We start from the raw sequence: 20,721 nt of genomic DNA, 5'->3' as shown, positions 1-20,721 counted from the left end.
TGATTGTAACACAAAGCATTTTCACACTATTCGTGCCTTCATACAGGTACTTAGGGTAATGATGCCTAACTCATTCCACCATCATTCCTACCCCTTTCCCCCCTCTCTTCCCCTCCCTCCCCTTTGCTCTATCTAAAGTTCCTCCATCCTCCCATGCCCCCCATCACTGCCATTATGAGTCAGCATCCTCATATCAAAAAAAACAAACAAACAAACAAACAAAAAAAAAAACATTTGGCCTTTGGTTTTTTGGGATTGGCTTACTTCACTTGGCATTATATTCTCCAACTCCACCCATTTACCTGCAAATGCCATGATTTTATTCTCTTTTAATGTTGAATAATGTTCCATTGTGTATGTATACCAAAGTTTCCCTATCTATTTATCTACTGAAGGGCATCTAGGTTGGTTCCACAATTTAGCTATTGTGGATTATGCTGCTATAAACACTGATGTAGCTGTGTCCCTGTAGTATGCTGTTTTTAAGTCCTTTGGGTATATACTGAGGAGTGGGATAGCCAGATCAAATGGTGGTTCCATTCCAAGTTTTCCAAGAAATCTCTATACTGCTTTCCAGATTGGCTGCACCAATTTGCAGTCCCACCAGCAATGTATGAGTGTTCCCCACACCCTCACCAACACTTATGGTTGTTTGTATTATTGATAGCTGCCATTCTGGACTGGAGTGAGATGAAATCTTAGAGTAGTTTCGATTTGCATTTCTCTAATTGCTAGAGATGTTGAACATTTTTTCATGTTTATTGATTGATTGTATATTCTCTTCTGAGAAGTGTCTGTTCAGTTTCTTGGCTCATTTATTGATTGGCTTATTTGTTTTTTTCGGTTTTACGGTTTTAGGGTGCTTTATATATCCTAGAGATTAGTGCTCTATCTGATGTCCTAGTGGGAAAGATTTGCTCCCATTCTGTAGACTCTCTATTCACTTCACTTATGGTTAATTATTTTGAAAATTTGTACTCCAATAAAATAGAAAATATCGAAGGCATCAACAAATTTCTAGAGGCATATGATATGCCCAAACTAAATCAGGATGATATACCTGATTTAAACAGATCGATTTCAAGCAAGGAAATAGAGAATGCCATCAGAAGCCTACCAACCAAGAAAAGCTCAGAACCGGATGGATACACAGCTGAATTCTACAACACCTTTTAAAGAAGAACTAACATCAATACTTCTCAAACTATTTCATGAAATAGAAAAAGAGGGAACACTTCCAAACATATTCTATGAGGCCAATATCATCCTGATTCCAAAACCAGACAAAGACACATCAAAGAAAGAAAACTCCAGACCAATATCTCTAATGAACATAAATACAAAAATTCTCAATAAAATTCTGGCAAATCAAACACAAAAACATCAAAAAGATAGTGCACCATGATCAAGTAGGGTTCATCTCAGGGATGCAGGGTTGGTTCAACATAAATGTAATTCATCACATGAATAGATTCAAAGATAAAAAAAAACATATGATCATCTCAATACACGCAGAGAAAGCATTTGACAAAATACAGCATCCCTTCATGTTCAAAATGCTAGAAAAACTAGGGATAACAGGAACATACCTCAACATTGTAAAAGCTATCTATGCTAAGCCTCAGGCCAATATCATTCTAAAGAGAAAATTTGAAAGCATTCCCTCTAAAATCTGGAACAGGACATGAATGCCCTCTTTCACCACTTCTATTTAACATCGTTGTTGAACCTCTAGCCAGAGCAATTAGACAGACAAAAGAAATAAAAGGGACACAGATAGGAAAAGAAGAACTCAAATTATCACTATTTGCAGACAATATGATTCTCTACCTAATAAAGACCCAAAACATTCCACTGGAAATCTCCTAGAACTAATAAATGAATTCAGCAAAGTAGCTGGATATAAAACCAACACCCATAAATCAAAGACATTTCTGTTCATCAGTGACAAATCCGCTGAAAGAGAAACTAGGAAAACTACCTCATTTACAATAGCCTCAAAAACCAACCAACCGACAAACAAACAAACAAACTTGGGAATAACTTAATGAAAGAGGTGAAAGACCTCTACAATGAAAACTATAGAATGCTAAAGAAAGAAATTAAAGAAGACCTTAGAAGATGGAAATATCTCTCTTGTTCTTGGATAGGCAGAATTAATATTGTCAAAATGACCATACTACCAAAAGCATTATACAGATTCAATGCAATCCCAATCAAAATCCCAATGACATTCCTTACAGAAATAGAAAAAGCAATCATGAAATTTATCTGGAAAAATAAGAGACCCAGAATAGCCAAAGCAAACCTTAGCAAGAAGAGTGAAGCTGGTGGCATTACTATTCCAGACCTTAAACTATACTATAGAGCAACAGTAACAAAAACATGCATGGTATTGGCACCAAGATAGACCTGTAGACCAATGGTACAGAATAGAGGACATAGAGTCTAACTCACATAACTATAGTTATATTAGACAAAGGTGCCAAAAACATACAGTGGAGAAAAGATAGCCTCTTCAACAAATGTTACGGGGAAAACTGGAAATCCACATGTAACAAAATGAAATTAAACCCCCATCTCTCACCATGCACAAAATTCAACTCAAAGTGCATCAAACACCTAGGAATTAAACCAGAGACCTTGCGCTTAATGGAGGAAAAAGTAGGCCCAAATTTCGTCATGTCGGATTAGGCCCCAACTTCCTTAATAAGACTCCTATAGGGGCTGGGTTTGGGCTCAGTGGTAGAGCGCTTGCCTAGCATGTGTGTGGCACTGGGTTTGATTCTCAGCACCGCATATAAATAAATAAATAAAATAAAGGTCCATCAACTACTAATAAAAATATTTTTTAAAAAGGACTCCTATAGCACAAGAATTAAAACCAAGAATCAATAAATGGGATGGATTCAAACTAAAAAGCTTCTTCTCAGCAAAAGAAACTATAATCTAATTTTGATCACTACTATGTATCACCCCAAAAAGAAACCATATCCCTATTAACAATCATTTCATAATCTCAACCCAGATTTTGGCAACCATAAATCTACTTTCTAGGTCTATAACTTTGCCTCTTCTGGACAATTTGTATAAATGGAATTATAAGGGGCTGGGGATGTGGCTCAAGCGGTAGTGCGCTCGCCTGGCATACGTGCGGCCCGGGTTCGATCCTCAGCACCACATACAAACAAAGATGTTGTGTCCGCCGAAAACTAAAAAATAAATAAATAAATTCTCTCTCTCTCTTTAAAAAAAAAATAAATGGAATTATAAAACACGTGGGCCTTTTGTGTCTGGCTTCTTTCACTTGGCATAATGTTTACAAGGTTCATCTATGATGTAGCACATATCAGTACTTCATTCCTTTCTATGGCTAAAAAATATTCAATTATATGGACCTACCACATTTTGTTTATCCATTCATCAGATGATAAACAATTGGACCATTCATATCTGATAGTTACTGAATAATGCTGCTGTGAACATTGTATACAAGCCTCTGCATGGACATGTTTTTATACTGTTTGGATATATACCTAGTGGTGAAACTGCTTGGTCATATAGTAACTTTTCAGCTGGGCCTAGTAGAGTACCCCTGTAATATCAGCAACTCAGAGGCTGAGGTAGGAGGTAGGAGATGGAGGATCACAAGTTCACCAGTCCCCTGATCACAAGTTCACTAGTGGAGTACCCTTGTTCACTAGGAGTGCCCCTGTAATCTCAGCAACTCAAGAGGCTGAGGTAGGAAGATCACAAGTTCAAGGCCTACCCAGCCAACTTAGAGAGACACTGTCTTAAATACAATTTTAAATGGAGATAGGGATGAAGCTGAGAGGTAGAATGCTATGTCTCCAGTATTATAATTAATCAGCCAATCAATTAATTTAGCTTTTCAAGGAATTGTCAGTCTTTTTTTCCAAAATGGCTGCATGATTTTACATTCCCATCAGTGATGAATGAATATTCCACTTTCTCCACATACTCATCACGTATTGTCCATGTGTTTAGTTATAGGAGTGAAAAATTACTTTTTAGTTACAGGGGTGAAATTACAATCTGATGATTTGTGATTCCAATTTGGGTTTTTCTTTTTCTTTTTTTTTAATTGATTTTATTTTTTAAATACAGGACAGCAGAATGCATTACAATTCTTATTCACATATATAGCACAATTTTCATATCTCTTTTTGTATATAGAGTATGTTCATGCCAATTCATGTTTTCATACATGTACTTTGGATAATGCTTAGTGATGGGGAGCATCTTTTCATGTGGTTGTGTTCAATTTGTAGATTAATGTGGGGAAGTTATGATCTTACAGTGTTAACTCTTCTGATCTATGAACATGAGATGTCTTGTCATTTATTTGGACCTTATTTAGCTCAAAGATGTTTTGTAGTGTTCCATACATAAGACTTGTACTTATATTTGGAATATATTGTCCATTTTTGGAATGTTTGTTTCTAATGTACAGAAATACAATTCTTTTTTGAATACTTATATCCTTCAGCTTTGCTAAATATGTTCTAATAGCTTTTTTAAAAATGTGTTCCTTAGAATTTTCTGCATAGAAGTACATGTCATCTATGAACAGAGATAGTTTTATAACCCCCTTTCCAATTTGGGTACTATATATATTTTTCTTTTTCTTGCCAGTACTCCTACTTAGAATCTCCAATACAAGGCTGAATGTAAGTGGAAACACAGATGTATCTTTGTAGAGGATGTGCCTTTCTTTTACCTCGTTATTCTTCCTGAAAGACGGAATGAAGATACGATTACTACAATAGAAACAATCATCTCAGACCAAGAGGAACCAAGGACTAGAATTAAGGATATTATGTCACAATAATTGAAAAAAAAAATGTGTCTCTGCTATCTTGGGCACCATACCAACTTCAGATCTCCTATATGAATTTTGTCTTTGGGTTTCTGTGACTTGCAGATAAAACACAGCCTAAACGGATACTTAGGAACATCTAAATAAAGCTTAAGGATTACAGTGCCTGCATACTTAATCAAAATATATAAACTGTCTTCAAAACATGAGAGTTTTGTCTTGTTTTAGTTTTTTAAGCCAATTTTTGTAAAGATGCTCACCTAATAAAGTACTATCTCAGCCTGGATTGTAAAATTTGAACTATGTCTGGATTTTTTTTTTTATTTCAAAAAGTCTACAGGGTTTATAGCATTCATCATTATGCTTCTGATAGATTCTTTCAAACTTCCTAACTAGTTCATGATTGTAGAAGCTGCGTTATGCTTACTAATCCAAGTTTATTTCATAAAGACTGGAAAGCTATCCTAAAAATCACCAACATATTCTGATTCACATTTAATAAAACTCTAAAAAGTGAAGAATATATAAAACATATCTTCTAGAATTTATCACCAACAGAAGAATTTACATCAGCGTGAAATACCTCAGTGATAACTTCCCCACATAGTGAGTACCATAGAAGACAAAAATCCAGTCTATAGGCTTCAGGTTGTATATCCATTTGACCATGAACAAGACCAAGTAGCCAGTAACTTAACTTTCAGCTCCCCTTGTATCTTATTTTGGCCACGAACCTATAGCCCAGAAATTCGAGTGTAGCCCCATTACTAAGACAATCCTGTTTTCTGAAAATGTGCAAGAATTTAAAAGAAAGAAATTTAATTCTTTGAAGTAGAATCTATAATAATATGCCAACAAAATCAGGAAGGTTTTTGCCTTGGTCCCCAGGATATTGTTATTTTAAAAAAAAAAAAAAAAATTCTGATTAAGTTAAGCTATCCATCTGCCTTGATGGTATACTGACTAATCAAAAAGTAACTTCCAGTTCCTTTACCACACACACATTTAGGAAAATAAAATATATGCTAAGAAAGCATTTAAGTCTTCTTAGACCTATCTTTACTTTGAATGCATAGTTATGAAACAAACAGGATCATCCCTGTCTTCCCACCTAGACCATTAGCTCCTTAGCTCCAACATTACCCCTTTTTCTGTTCTATCTGTACTTCATAGGACAGTTGAGCAACATGTTAGGTGTGTAAAAAAATGTTTTCTACATGAACCATCTTGTGTATTAACTAGTGAACATTCATATCAAATAAATCTAAATGTAAATTAAGGACTCAGAACTTATTCAAAATTTAAGCCTCTCAGGGAAAGAAGAGGGACCGTGTGTGTGTGTGTGTGTGTGTGTGTGTGTGTGTGTACATGTGCATGTGTGCAGTGCTAAGGATTGAACCCAGGGCCTTACACATACTAGTCCACCACTTAACACTGAGCCATACTCCCAATCCCAAGCAGAGTATTTTCAACAAATCTACATTGTCTAAGGTCCTATTTTTAGATGAATACTATATTCAAAGGCCCAAAGACTTGAGTTCTAAACTAATGAAAGAATTGTGTTTACAATTTTTAAATATTTATTGTGATATCCCAGCAAGAAGGAATGAAAATTAATTTAGATAAAGCATTAAACAGTAACGTGGTCTCTAAGAACTTCATTGTGAAATCTAAGCAAAAAAGAATGTATAAAACAAAAGAGAAAAAAGATTAGAGATATATTATTATCTCCTTTTTAAATAAACCCTTGGACAAAGGACTCCTTTTTCAACATTAGGATTTACCAGGAACTATACCTAATTGAATTCTGATGTGTGAAATAGAAGTATGTCTACTTAAGTCAAATCTGAAATTTTATGCTTGAAATATTGAACCGTACCTAATATTTAAAAGATTAGGAATTCTACACCAAGCAATTTTTTAGAAAAACAGGTGAGCAATAGTAGTTCTAATATTTCTACCAACATGCAAAACACACTAAATTTCCTAGCACAGTGCCCAGCTCATACCATGGAATATTTCTGGCAGGTGAGGGAGGAGGCTAAGATTTATATAGGAAAATCCATTATGTTACAGTGGACAGATATTCCTCTTTCAGTAAGTCTGATGCATCCGGTCTACTCTCCCTCCATGCTGGATGGTGAATGTTAGCTTGGTGTTAGGTTTGTGTGACATGGGCATTTACCAGGCTGTGTGAGCACACACACAGCATGAGACCCACAGCAGCAGGCAGGGCTCAGCTCTAGCTCCACCAGTAAAGGAGAATCAACAGGCACATTTCAAGATTTCCCTTTTCCCTGCCTCCAACTCTCTGCCTCTAATAGTTTAAATGAACACCTGATAACTCCACAGGGTAGGCTGGGAGGTTGCCTTGGGTTTGCAGCCAGATTTAAATTGCGGTTTTAATATTTATTAACTGCACAGCCGTGGGCAAATTACTTGACTTCTTTGAACCCAGTAAAGAAGTTGGGATGACGGAATGAGAATAAAGATAAGGGATTCAACACAGTACATGTGGAGAGAAGGCGCCCCACAAATGGGACTCTGGCTTTATTTACTTCTCCATCAGTTCCCTTCCCCTTATATTAGCCTGGCTGAGAACACCACACAGTTCTTTTACCCATTGCTACTAAAGTGCAATGATTCACACTTTATGTTTCACTTCAACTAATAAAATCAAGGGGTGATTCCCATCAGTTGTAAATACTGTGTAAAACCTACTTTCATTTCAAGAGTATAAATCAAGCCACAGACCAAACTTAAAGAGATCTGCAGGGCCATTTTGTTTTAAATTTGGCTTAAGCCCCCTTGGAATTTTATTATGTGACAAAATATAAAATATGAAAGAATTATATTAAGAAATATAATTCACTGCCACAGAAGTTACACCAGAGATATGGTCTTAAGAAAAATGTTTGAATTAGGTGTTTGACAGGTTTTAGAATCTTTTCATATTATGTGGATTTCCAAAAGTACTGTCTAGCCTTGAAAACCAGACACAATTTAAAAGAAACAAGACTCATTCTTAGACCAAAACGTTGAAAATCTAATGATGCTTCCAGAATCAATATACGAAGCCAATGAATTTTAATAGTCTCTGTACACATAACAGTTTTTAAAATGCAGATGCTGAACAAGAGTAGAACTTTTTTTCCAGGTGGTTTGCCCTGAGAGCAGCACCAGGTAACTCTCTATAACTTCAAAATACAATTGAGAATTTCAACATGAAAATCCCACTATATTAAAACTATGGCCATAAGCAAAGAATCAGATCAAATTTACAGACAAGTCTATAAAGATATGACAGCTAAAAATAACTACAAAGGGTTTCAGTTAAGTAAGGTGCACCTTTTCCAAATAGAACTGGAAAGTAAAACATTTCTTTCTAAAATTCTAAAAAGAAGAGGATGTTGGAAATATTCAGAGCATTAGAGGAATCTGACATGAGACAGTTCATCTGTTGCTGCGATGAGGAGGGGGCTACAGAGCAAGGACCTGAGAGTGGCCTATAGGAATGGAAAGCAGTATCTGATTAATAGCTAGCAAGAAGTCTCCATCTCTTTCCTTCAATGTTACACAGGATACAAGGAGAGGTCAGCAGTCTGCAACCATGAAGAGCATCGTCCCTAGGATCCAACCATACTGGCAACTTTATCTCAGATTTCCAGCCTCCAGAACTGTGAGAAATAAATTTTCTGTTTTATAATCTACCTAGTCTATGGTACTTTGTTATAGCAGCCCAAACTAAGACACCTCCTACCTTAACATCAACTAACTAGGGACCATAATTACATCCGTAAAATCCCCTTTACCATATATACAACATAATGTGGCATAACACCAGAGGACAGAGAACAGGTGGCTATCCCAGAATTCTGCCTATCATAGATGTTAATCCAGGAAAGAAGCCAGTCATTCAACTATGGAATAAATACAGAATTTAAGAGTATTATGGGTAAAATTCTGTGTTTATGTAAGAACTTTCAAAGAGACTTTATGAGTATAAAGCAATCAAAATCAGTTTAAACTTGGAGATATTATAATATAAAACAGTTGTTATCCTGTCTAAGGTGAGTCAAAGGAAGAGTCCAGCAAGAGTAATGTTTTTCACTAACCCCATCACTAGGCAAAGAACATACTTCACTTAAGACTCTGGAGACAAATAATCATACCATGAGATAAATTTAATTAAGAGATTAATGAAGCCAAAATCCATTATCCGTATTTAAAAATAAAATCTGAAATATTTTTCAACAATTTCACTTGGCTTTTATGAGTTAATAGCACATAATTCCATAGCTTTTTACATAGTTTCAAAATTATTATTCTATATATCATGCTTATGTCTCAAAACTTCTTTGCTATGCTCCTCTGTACTTTTCGACCCTAGAATGAAAAAGGGAAAGAAAAAGGAGAGTCTTTTTCCACCCCAAATTAAGTATTTAGGCCCAATGAATATTTAAAATTTGGAAAAGTGCTAGCCACCCCTGTATTGAGCCAATGGACACAACCTTTTACACTCTCCCACCTCCCACCTCCCTGGTGGACTGTATAACCTGCAGCTGGACACCTACTATTCTTTGGAATCCACGTTCCTACCCTGATCTGCCTTTCTGTCTGGAACTAAACCTCCCAACCTGCTTGTGGGGGCCCAGGTTTCTCCTTTTAGTACTTTTTTTCCATACAAGTGACTGTCAGGAAACCACAGACCTGCTGGGTTTGTGAAGAACATTCCCATTTAACTTGGAAAGAATAGACTCCAAAGCTGGGTGCAAGAGAGCTATATGGTACTTGGCAACACTGTTTTCATAAACATGAACGCTTTTTGCTCTGGCAGAGAATTTTCATGGCAGAGAATCCAGCCTCAGGCTTCTCAGACTGTTCCCCCTCAGGATGAGGGTGGACCTCCCTCCCCTGTATTTGTGCTGCATGTACCTATTTTAGAGAAATGTGTGTAAATACTTCTGGGGAGATATAAAATGAATATATAATAAAGTTCCACCCAGGGACCTTCACATAGAAGCAATTATGAAAGGGTCACTGAAACTATATGCAATGAATGAACTTCACCATTCATTGGTTTGTCCTGATAACAGCTGTAAAGTTACATACTGTTATCCAGCATAGGGCCCATTGCTTCAGTAAGCTACTTAACTTCTCTGTGCCTAAGTTCCCTCATCTGTAGGATGCAGACGCTAATAATAGCAGTGTCTAGTTCATAGGTTGTAGTGAGGATTAAAGACTTTGTGGACATTAAGCACTTGGACGAGGCACCTGTTCATCATGGTCACTAAGTCTTAGCCAATAGGATTTATCATTCTTCTAACGCAGTACCTCTCAGCTACAGTCCCTTCTTCATGTCCCTTCTATAGTCCCTTCATGTCCCTTGGCTTAAAATAGGCCCTGGCACCCCTTTAACCTAGCTTCCATTCTGCTACTGCTGAAATCTTCCAAATGCAAATCTGCTCACATTATTTCTCTGCTTGGAAACCCTGGATGATTCTTTGCTGCTCAGGGAAAAAAATGCCTAAATTCCACAGGATGCAGGGTGAATCCTCCAAGATCTGGCCACAGCAATTACACTGATAAAATATGAGGGAAATCAGGGGCAGAGAAGGACCCAGAGATAAAGGCTGCCGCTAATTCAGGTCCCCAGGGTTTTTCCCACATTTACCTGTTGCCTGGAATGTCCTTCATCCTCTTGTTGCCCATAGGGAAATTCCAGAATCTCTGTCATCTCTGGAAGGGATCTGTTCTTCCTTGCCTTCTTAAAAAAGTCACCCCAGTGCCTACAGCACTCCTGAGCTGGACACAAGTTACCCGTCCTGCATGGCATTCTCCTCCAGTACAAACAGAGCTACCTGAGGTTCTCTGAAGGTATCTCTGTCAGTTCTTGGATCTTCTCTACATGCCTCCTTCTGCCTAAAATGATCTTTTCCGCAGCTGGTAAATCTCACTCTCAGTGAAGCCTCTGCTGATACATGCCCTTCCATCTTCCCTGCCACAGATGGAACTACTTCCTTCTCCTTCCTCTCTTGGCACTCTGGGAACATCGCCCCAGTGTCCTTGTAACTGGAGTGACATTTCCTATTTGTGGGTGGGCCTTCCACATTAAGCTGGCTGCTCAAGGTCTCAACAGCACAAGTACTTTATATTGATGCTCAGTGGATGTTCACTGAACTGTGTTACTGGCACTGCTCTATCATTGTCTATTCTTCAAGCTCAGGATAAGAGCTTCTTCACCCATGTCTATTTCTTAGAGGACAGAATTGGGTGGGGAAAAAGGTTTTGGGGAGCTACTGCAAAGAGATTTCATTATTACACTATTCAAAACTCAGAGGGTATGAATTCCTGCCTTAGATAGATAGAAGAAATTTTATGTCAAGATTTGGGCTCATGATATGTGGTGGAAGTTTGTTAAAGCAAGTAGAGGAATAATCATTAAATTTGGAATCATAGAATTTTAGAACAAGAAGGCTGCTCGAAGAGCCTATAGTCTAACTGCTTCCACTTGATCATCAAGGAAATACAAAGTTCTCGATCATTTCCTGGTCAACAGCAAGAATAAAACCCAGCTTCCTGCTTCTTGGTCCCAAACATTATTCCACCTGAGAAGAAAAAAAAAACTGCCTGTTCTATAAACTAAATGGGATGCTCAGATTTCATACAAGCACATACACAGTTTACCCAAGTTCTATATCTCAATGGAGAATCAAAGCTACTACGAGTGAAACCCAGGAGCATACCAGGAGACACTGGACAGTCTGGTGGTTTAGAAGCCTGAGAGCTGAGTGTGAATCCAGTCTGACACTAGCTGTGTGCTCCCAATTAAGTCATGAGATTTTGGAGGCATTTTCTAATCTGAAATGTGAGAACAATACCTCTTTTATAAGGTGTCAGAGGATCAAATGAGAATGATGGTGAGTGCATTCTGTGAACCATAAATGGTGCACAGATGCCAGTTATTGATAAAAGAGAAGAGAGGTATTAGTTTACACTAATACCTTTTTCTCAGTAGTGAAAATTAGCTACAAGTTGATTGTTCTTCTTACCTCCTCTTTTTGTGACTCTGGCATTTTTTATGTTTGATAGAACTGCACCAGTGACAAAGTAAGGAAAAGAAAGAAAAATGCGACTATTTGACTATGCAGTCAGATTTTTCTTAGGCTCTACTGCCAGTGACAAAATACCAACATCTCTTCAAAATAAGGTCACAAGTATATTATCACTGTGTAACACAGATTGCTACTTGTATATTCAGAGACTATACCTTTCACACAAGCTTACTGTCAGTGAAGCACAGAATATTTTGAGTTGCAAGGAACATTAAGGACCATATAAATATTATGTTTCCTCCAAAGCATATCTAAGGAAGAAGTCAAACTGGGGTGGGGGGAACCCACAGGTTATAATATTTTATACTTGAACACACAAAAGTTTATTGTTTCAAACATGTTGTACATGACCAAAGATCGTAGATTGTCTATAAAAAAATGGAACTAGGTTTGAATGTCCCATAGGAATATTTTCATATAGTAAAATCTATTATGGGGGGCCAGGGTTGTGGGTCAGTAGTAGAGTGTTCACCTAGCACGTGAGGCACTGGGTTAAAACCTCAACATCACATAAAAATGAAATACAGATATTGTGTCCACTTACAACTAAAAAATAAATATAAAAAAATCTATTGTGAACTAAATTCAAGATAAATGCTTAACTTGTGACACTGAAATACAAATGGAAGTATTACACAAATTTTTGATGGTTATTTCTCCCTTTGGACATTAAATCTCACTGAACTTTACTAACATATACACAGAAACATGAATACAAGAATACTGTATAATTTCCACTTGGGATTCCATTCATAGGAAGGAAACCATAGCTACTTAGGATTAGAAACCAAGATAAACAGTAGAATGAATGTCACAGACAGAAGAAGGAAGAAACCACAGATGTGTCCTAATCAGTACTGCATGAGTTTGGTCAACACAAATCAATTTACCAGAGTCCGATACATTTCACACAAATGAGGCCAAAAATCTGAATTCTAAAAATAGCATTAGCTATATTTGAGTTATTGTATATATTTGGAACTAGATGAAATCATTTTCTCTTAGCATACATATTCATATGTGTTGAACAAAATTTTAAAAATAAAGCTTTCAGCACGGGGCTTTCTATTGCTATCAACTTACATATAAATAGAACTTGTGAACATCAGATGTTTCACCCACTTTCCTTTGTGAAACATCCTTATAACATTCTCTTAATTCAGCATGTTGTCAAACAGTACTTATTAAGCACTATTCTCAGTAACTACAACAGAACACTCTCTTGTTCTGGGTTGTAATTTGGCACAGACAACATCCACAGAGGCCAGCCCTGCAAAGGGTCTATCAGAACTGTTCTAAAGAAAGATCACAGCAGCAAGGCCCAAGAAAAAGGCACTTAAAATTCTGTACCAGTCCCAATTTAGTGTCTGTGATGCAGTAAAGGGTCCACGACACCATCACTTGGCCCCTCCTCGCCACTATTTTTATATTAACTCATTATCACTCACTTACATATTCCATTATAAATGTGCTTAGCGTTTTCCATATACTTAGCTTTTAAAAATATGTTAACATAGCAGCTCCTACTTAAATATATTTGTAAATATGCAGTATATATTTTACATATTTTGTGAGAATAAATGCGCTTGTTTAGACAATTGACTAAACTTTATCATTATGGCACAAATATTTGCTACAGACTTCCCATCACCAACAGTGTACATGTCTCAAGGAAGGTGTTTCTCTTTTTAGATGGACTGTACTGTTCTCTGAAGTAAACAGTGATTCCAAGTGTATTCATAAACACTGAAGGGCGAACTCCCTCTGTAGTCTGCTAATGGATCAGGTCTAAAAGAGTCTCTCTTAGTGGCCACAAGAATTCCTGTTGTCTCTGTACTGCTGTACAATTGATTTGTAACAGAGAAAGGGGAGTCCGAGATGCCAAAAAGAGACAACGTGCATGAAAGATCCAAGAAATAAAAGCTACACATGATAAAGTGCTAATTTTGAGGCTGAGTGCTAAATTTGTGGCAGAGACTGTAAGTCAACAACTGCTCAGGAAGACATGTAGTCCACCTCTAGGAACACAACCAAACATCAAAGACAAGCAACACAGTCAGTCTGTACATGACATACCTCTCTCTTTTGCAAGAAGTACTTTTTCTTATCTAACCTAAGTTTCTTCAGTTCTTAGTGAGAAAGAAAACAATTCTTCACATTCTTTTCATTATAGCCCCTCACATATTTGAAGACAGTTCTTAAGTAGCCTCTTAAACTTCTCTTCAAACTAAAGATTCACAACTCCTTCACCATTTCCTTAAGAGCCTTATTTTCATAATGCTTTGATTAATTCTACTGCTTCTCCATGGATCTTTTCCAGTTTTCTTTAATTCTAGAGTTGAAAAGACAAAGCAAGAGGTTCAATTAAAGGCCTGCCAACAATGAGCAAAGCAGAATTGCTTTACTGTTCTTAAACACTATATTCTTTTATTGACATTAAGATATGAATCCCAGGATCTAAGGTAAAATACATACATGACAACATAAGTTTCAGCCCATGCTTCAATTTACCATGTAGTTTTTTGTTCCTTCGATTTCTTTTCCACTTCAGTATTAGAGTCTCCAAATGTACCAATGCCATTTTCTTATTCTGCAATCTGTATTTGGGGTAAAAATGGGAGTTCATAACCCACTTGAATCTAATGTATGAAATATGATATGTCAAGAGCTTTGTAATGTTTTGAACAACCAATAAAAAAAAACCTTATACAATTACAAAAAAAAAAAAAAGAAAGTCCTCTTTTAACTCTTGAGTTTTCACAATTTAATCAGCACAAGCAATCTGACATTACCTGAAGAGCTAATGAGTTTGACCCTTATTTATTCTGTTTACTCCTAAATTTCTATTTCTCTCATCCTACCCTGAGAGCTCCAAGTCTGGAGAGCCACAGTAACAAAGGAGATAGCAAAATAATGGACAGGAGTTTGTCACTGGTGAAGCCATGTTGCACAGGAAACACGTGCATCATTAACTAAACATTCACAGTGGCTCCCACCTACTGAGCAGTGATGATTTTCCAGGAACTGTGCTGAAGTTTTTAAAGGTCAACAGCTATATAAGCTCTTTCCCTAAAAAATTTATAGATGAGAAAAACTCAAGTTCAAAGAGGTGAGATATTAGTCCAAAGTCACTCTGTTGATAATGACACATTTGCAGAGAAAACAAAAGAGTTTTCCACATCCTTTGATATGGAAATTGGGAACTCAATCCTGAAACAGTGATAGGAAAGGTGGCTATGGTCCTGGGACACCACCACTGTTATCAGAGGCACAAACAGAAAAAAAGCTGGTGGAAGCAACAATCCACCCACAAGCACACATGAAAATTTCCTACTCCAAGGGACTGTGTCACTGTATTCTGTCACACTGCAAAAATTAAACATGGACATATGGAGGTAAGTGGTACTCTGTATTTAAATTAAGCATCTAACCTTGGAGGGAGAGAAAACTGGCATTGAACTCACTTAGACAACTAGAATGACTCACAAATATTTCCGATTTTCCTTCCAACCATTAAAAAAAAATGTGACCTTTCAAAAATGCCACATCATTTACAGCTGTATTAAAGCTATATTTTCTAAAATTGAAAGTTGAATTTTTTAGGTTGCCAAAACGTTCCAACACATAACAGGAGAGAGAAGGTCCAGTGTGATGACCACAGAGGGAGGACTTCGCACAGAGTTACAGAAATGGTGACGGATTATGTAAGAGGGGAGGAAGTCGTCCCTTTTAGAAAATGTAATGCTATTAGGAATGCAGTGATCTCTGAGATTCAGAGCAGCCACCTGGAGGAAATCTGTTCAAACAGTCTGACAGCTTGCAAATGAAAGTGGTTGGAAAACTATATTTGCAAGTTTGATAAATTTTGTAACCTTCCTGAAGGCCACAGGCCATTAGAGGCTTTAATTATAAGCTGGTGAATTTTAAACAGGGTATTAGAATAGATGGCTTTGGGGGGTTCTGTCAGGTTTAACCCTTCACTATTAAGTGTCACTACTCCGCCTCCAAGGGAAACTCCAGACACAACATTTATAGTAAATGTTTCAACCTCCTAGAGGATTACTCAGGAAGGACAGGTGACCCAGCAGGAGCAATCAAACCATCCTCCACCCTTTGGGTTCCTGGTTTCAGTCCTTTGCTACATTCTTGCCCTTGGTTTCCTGGATGGTCCTATACTCTCCTTTTCTGATTTAAGCTCAGGCTTGTTCTGTATCATCTGCAAGGCCCTAGCAAGCATTTGCATTTTTATTTTTTTGTCTATTTATTTATCTATCTACCCACCCACCCACACACCCAGGACCTCATACATGTGAGGCAAGCATTCTACCACTGAGCCACACCCCCAGCCCAGATTTACATTTTAAAAAGCATTTATAGACCTTTCACATCTCCTGACCCTGTCTACTATTTCCTTGACTTTGGCATTCATTTTCCTTCTCTGTGGAAATAGAGATACTTCATAAATCACATTTAAAAAATAAAATTAAAGTGTACTCTGGGTTAAAATCGAAAAAAAAAAAAAAGCATTTATAGAATGAATTTTATGTTTTGTGTCTGTGTGTGGTGTATGTGTGTATGGACCCGGATTCTTCACTCGAGGGAAAAAGAAACTCTAAAATGAGGACGGCAATGATGCCTTCCTTTTATTAGTGGAGTAAAAAGGACACAGTTGGTTTTGGATCTCTCATCTACGGCCCAGATTAGTTTTGCTCTCTCCATCAAAGAGTAAATGCCCTCAACTCAAATCTATATTCAATGCTAGACTTTTTTTTTTTTTTTTTAACATCGGTAACAATCAACTTAATAAAACTACATATCATTCTACACTGGTTATTACAAACTTATTCCTCACAGGTCATCTGAGTGATATTCAAACTCAATTTAGTGGTTTTGGAGCCAATGGGCTACCTCTTAGGATTATTTCTCTCATGAGAATCATATATAAATAGTTCACAAACAACCTCAGCATTCTGGACAACGATGTTCACCCCCCAAAAGGACTGTGATCAATAGTCAAGACCGAATCTTTCCAGCCAAACAAATCCTTTCTTCAGCTACAGCCACAGAGTCACCTCAAAGGAAGGGCGGCAGGCCATTCGGAATTCTGTTGCCGGCATGATACTTTTCAACCCCGTAACAGAATATTTCAAACTTTAAAAGTGAATTCAAGCTGTGAAGATAGGAAGTGAGAAAAGCCAGAGAGCACTTCAGTTAGCCAGCTGCGTTTCTGGCTTAAGTCTTTGATAACATTTTAATCTAAGCTGACCAAGGACATTTTTACTTCTCTACTGAAAAGCAGTGACCCAAGTAGAGGTGAACTTTATTCTAAATGAATAGCCTTTCCAGCTCACCCCTTCCTAAAACAGAAGAGGAATGACATTCTTCTATTTTAACTGTTATTGGTCTAGATTTTACATGCAAGACAGCGAAACCAGACAAATACCTGCCCACATTCTGCACTATAGAGATTAGCTAACAGAGTCGAAAAAGACTAGAAGTCATGGTTTGTCATGGGCAATCCAATGACATGAAACTGAAGTACATGATATGGTAACAACTTGATTTCTAACATCATGAAACACAATGGCTGTCATATGAATTTTTAAAAGTCTTGTCCTTTAAAGTTATCAAGCATATTGTATGTCAAATGCCATGAAATAATCACCAATCCAAAACTAAAATATTGCTCACATGTTACTACTCTGGTACTGCAGTAAGAACAGATAACAGTTATTGATGCATAGGGTCAAAGATGGTAAGTGGAAGAAACGATATTGAAATACAACTTTGCATATTGCCAGATGCAAAAATGGGATCCAAGAATCATGTTAGGCCATACTGGTGCTTCCAAGTATCTTAAAGCTGTGAAATCCAACTTTTATAATACCACACTGTCTTACCAAATGAATCTAACTATATTGCAAATTATAAACATAATACAAATATATTACAAATGAATGACTTACGCAAATACACCAAAAGGGGTGGAAGGAGCAGACGCACAATAGCTTGAAAACAGTGTTTCTGACATGATACAATAATGCTAACAAGAAAAAGACCTGTACAGAAATACTGGATTCTGGTTGCTAATTTTGTTTCTCACGGGAGTATGGGTCCATAAACCCATGGTCTGTATACACTATGGTTGAACAAACAAGCAAATATATTGAAAGCAAGGGGGTCTCAGTCTGGCTCCGACTCTCAGGATAGTCATAGCCTGTCCAGGAATAGCCTACCCACCCTGTGACTCCACCTAATGCTGTTATAAATTCTGGATAGAATGCATGCAGCAGCATTCTGAGAATTCTAAGAAATAAGCAGTAGCAGGCAGAACAGGAAATAGGATAGGAATATGAGGAAGTGGAACATCAGAAGCTTCAAGCAATCCAGTGCAGTGGTGGTGGTGGCAACAGCTGGGCAGCTACCCCAAACCCTACAGAGGCCAGAAAGGAGCAGAACAACATTTTTCAAGTCCTAAAAGAAAAACTCTATCAACCCAGAATTCTATGTCCAGTGAAAATATCTCTGAAAAATAAAGGTAAACCCCAAACATTCTAAGATGAAGAAAAACTAAGGAAAAAAAAAAAAAAACACCAAATCTGTCACCATTAGATCTGCTCTAAAAGAAATACTAGAGAAAATTCCACAGGCAGAACTTTCTGGGAATAGGAGGAATGAAAAAAGAACAACAGAAATGGTAGATATTTGGGTAATTTAAAAATAACATTCTTCTCTTAATTTCTTCAAAATCTGTATGATAGCTCAAAGCAAAAACTATCGCAATGCCTTGTCAATGTATGTAGGATGCTACTAAAAGAGTGATTTGAAGGAAACTTATAATGTTCAATGCTGGTATCTTAAAAGTAGACGGGCTCAAATCAACAATCTAAACTTCTACCTTAAGAAACTGAAAAAAGAAAAGCAAAACAAACCCAAGCAATCAGAAAAAAGCACAATAATCGGAGCACAATTTCTTCTTAAGTTTTAAGAAGTCAGAAATGAGAAATCAAAATTAAACAGACAATAGAGGAAGAACTCAATCACATCTGAAATGAGCTATTTGAAAAGACAGTAAAATTGGTAAATCTCTAGCCAAACTAAAGAATAATAGAGAAATCACAAAAACTGTCCATATCAGAAGCAATATCACCACAGATCCAACAGACACGGAAAGGAAACAATAGGGAGAACAACTCAAGATGTATAAATCCAACAATTTATATCATTCAGATAAAAGGACCAATTTCTTCAAAATCACAAACTGCCAAACTCACTGAAGAGGAGATAATCTAAATAGTCCTTTATTAAGAAAATTAAATTTATAGTTAGAAACCCTTCCCTTAAAAGAGAACTCCCAAAGCCCAGACAGTTTCATTGGCATAGGCTACCAAATGTTGAAAGAAGAAATAACACTATTCCATTCAATCTCTTCTGGAAAATATAAGAGAAAGGGATAATTCCTAACTCATTCTCTGGGGCAAGCATTACCATAATACCAAAACCAAAGGCAGGAACAGGAAAAAAGAATTAGAGTAACATCCCTCATAAACCTAGAGGAAAAAAAATCCTCAACAAAATATTAGTAGTAATATACCACTTCCAAAGGGAGTTTATTCCAGGAATTCAGTTTGGTTCAATATTTGAAACATAAATTAACATAATCAACAACATCAATAAAATAAAACACAAAACTCCACAAATGACTGTATCAACGGATATAGAAAGAGTACTTCACAAAATTCAACATCCATTCATGATAAAAATTTTTAGCAAACTGGGAAAAGAAGAAGACTTTCTAATCCGCTGAAGGTCATATGCCAAAAAACCAGAGTTACCATTCTACTTTGGGATAAAAGAATGAAAAATTTCCCCTTTAGTTCAAGAAAGCGGCAAGGATACCCATTCTTTCTATTCCTATACAAAATAATTCTGGAAGTTCTATCTACTGCAATAAAGGCAAGAAAAACAAACCAAGAACTTACAGATTAGAAAAGAAGAAATAGAAATTCTTCCTATTTGCAAAGAACATGAATATCCACATAGAAAATCCTACAGAATCTACGATGTAGTTTCTAAAACTAACAAGATTTGCAAGGCTGAAGAATATAAAGATGATTCACCAGAGTTGAGCAGATTCTATATATTAGCCATAAATAACTGGAAACTAATTTTAATGTACTGAGTCTGTATGCTCAAAATGACAAAACCTTTGAAAGAAATCAAAAGATGTAAAAGACACAGCATGTGTATGGACTAGAAGCTCATTATCGTTAAAATGTCAATGCTTCCCAAATGATTTCCAGATTTAATGCAATCACAATTTTGGGTTTTTTAAAATTATTATTAATATGTACAGAGGAAAGCAAGGTTACTAGGATTGCCAAACTATTTGAGTAAAGTTGGAGGACCTGTATTCTCTAATTTTAAGACTGGGTTGTACTGGTGAATAAGTGACCTAAGATCAGGGGAATAGAACAGAGAATCCAAAAATGGATTCCTCCAATTATGATTGATTGATTTTTGATAACAAAAGCCAGTTTCTTGTCAGAAAAAGAAGTTACCAATAAGCAACCAATAAGTAAAGGAGGGGATAAAATAAATCTTCTTGTGGTAGATATAAATCATTTATACATCACAAATTCCTAAGTTCATACACATAGATGGATTAAAAACACAGAGATGTATATATATATATATATATATATATAAATTTGTAATTAAACATACATATATTTTTCTTTCTTTTTTTTTTTTTTTTTTTTTTTT

At 36.5% G+C, this 20,721-nt stretch overlaps 1 protein-coding gene across 6 annotated transcripts in view; it reads right to left on the bottom strand.

Moving 5' to 3' along the window:
- Garem1 (GRB2 associated regulator of MAPK1 subtype 1) overlaps positions 1-20,721 on the bottom strand; it is a 150,778-nt gene that overhangs the window by 129,477 nt on the left and 580 nt on the right. The window contains exons 1-2 of one of the 6 annotated variants that reach the window (XM_048806385.1): positions 14,467-14,634; positions 14,032-14,287 (exon numbers count right to left, since the gene is read on the bottom strand). The exons of 1 other annotated variant lie outside the window; for it this stretch is intronic. Coding sequence is in view for 2 of the 5 variants with exons in the window: in XM_048806382.1 (XP_048662339.1) it covers positions 14,467-14,581 (115 nt within the window). In the remaining 3 variants the exon portion in view is untranslated. Of the gene's footprint in view, positions 1-10,514; positions 11,403-14,031; positions 14,396-14,466; positions 14,643-20,721 lie in introns of those variants that run through there. 4 more of the 6 variants (XM_048806382.1, XM_048806383.1, XM_048806384.1 and 1 more) reach the window with 4 other exon arrangements.

Source organism: Marmota marmota, unplaced genomic scaffold (assembly GCF_001458135.2).
Source record: "Marmota marmota marmota unplaced genomic scaffold, marMar, whole genome shotgun sequence".
In the NCBI taxonomy this organism is placed as follows: domain Eukaryota; kingdom Metazoa; phylum Chordata; class Mammalia; order Rodentia; family Sciuridae; genus Marmota; species Marmota marmota.
This window is presented reverse-complemented; position numbering and strand designations above follow the sequence as displayed.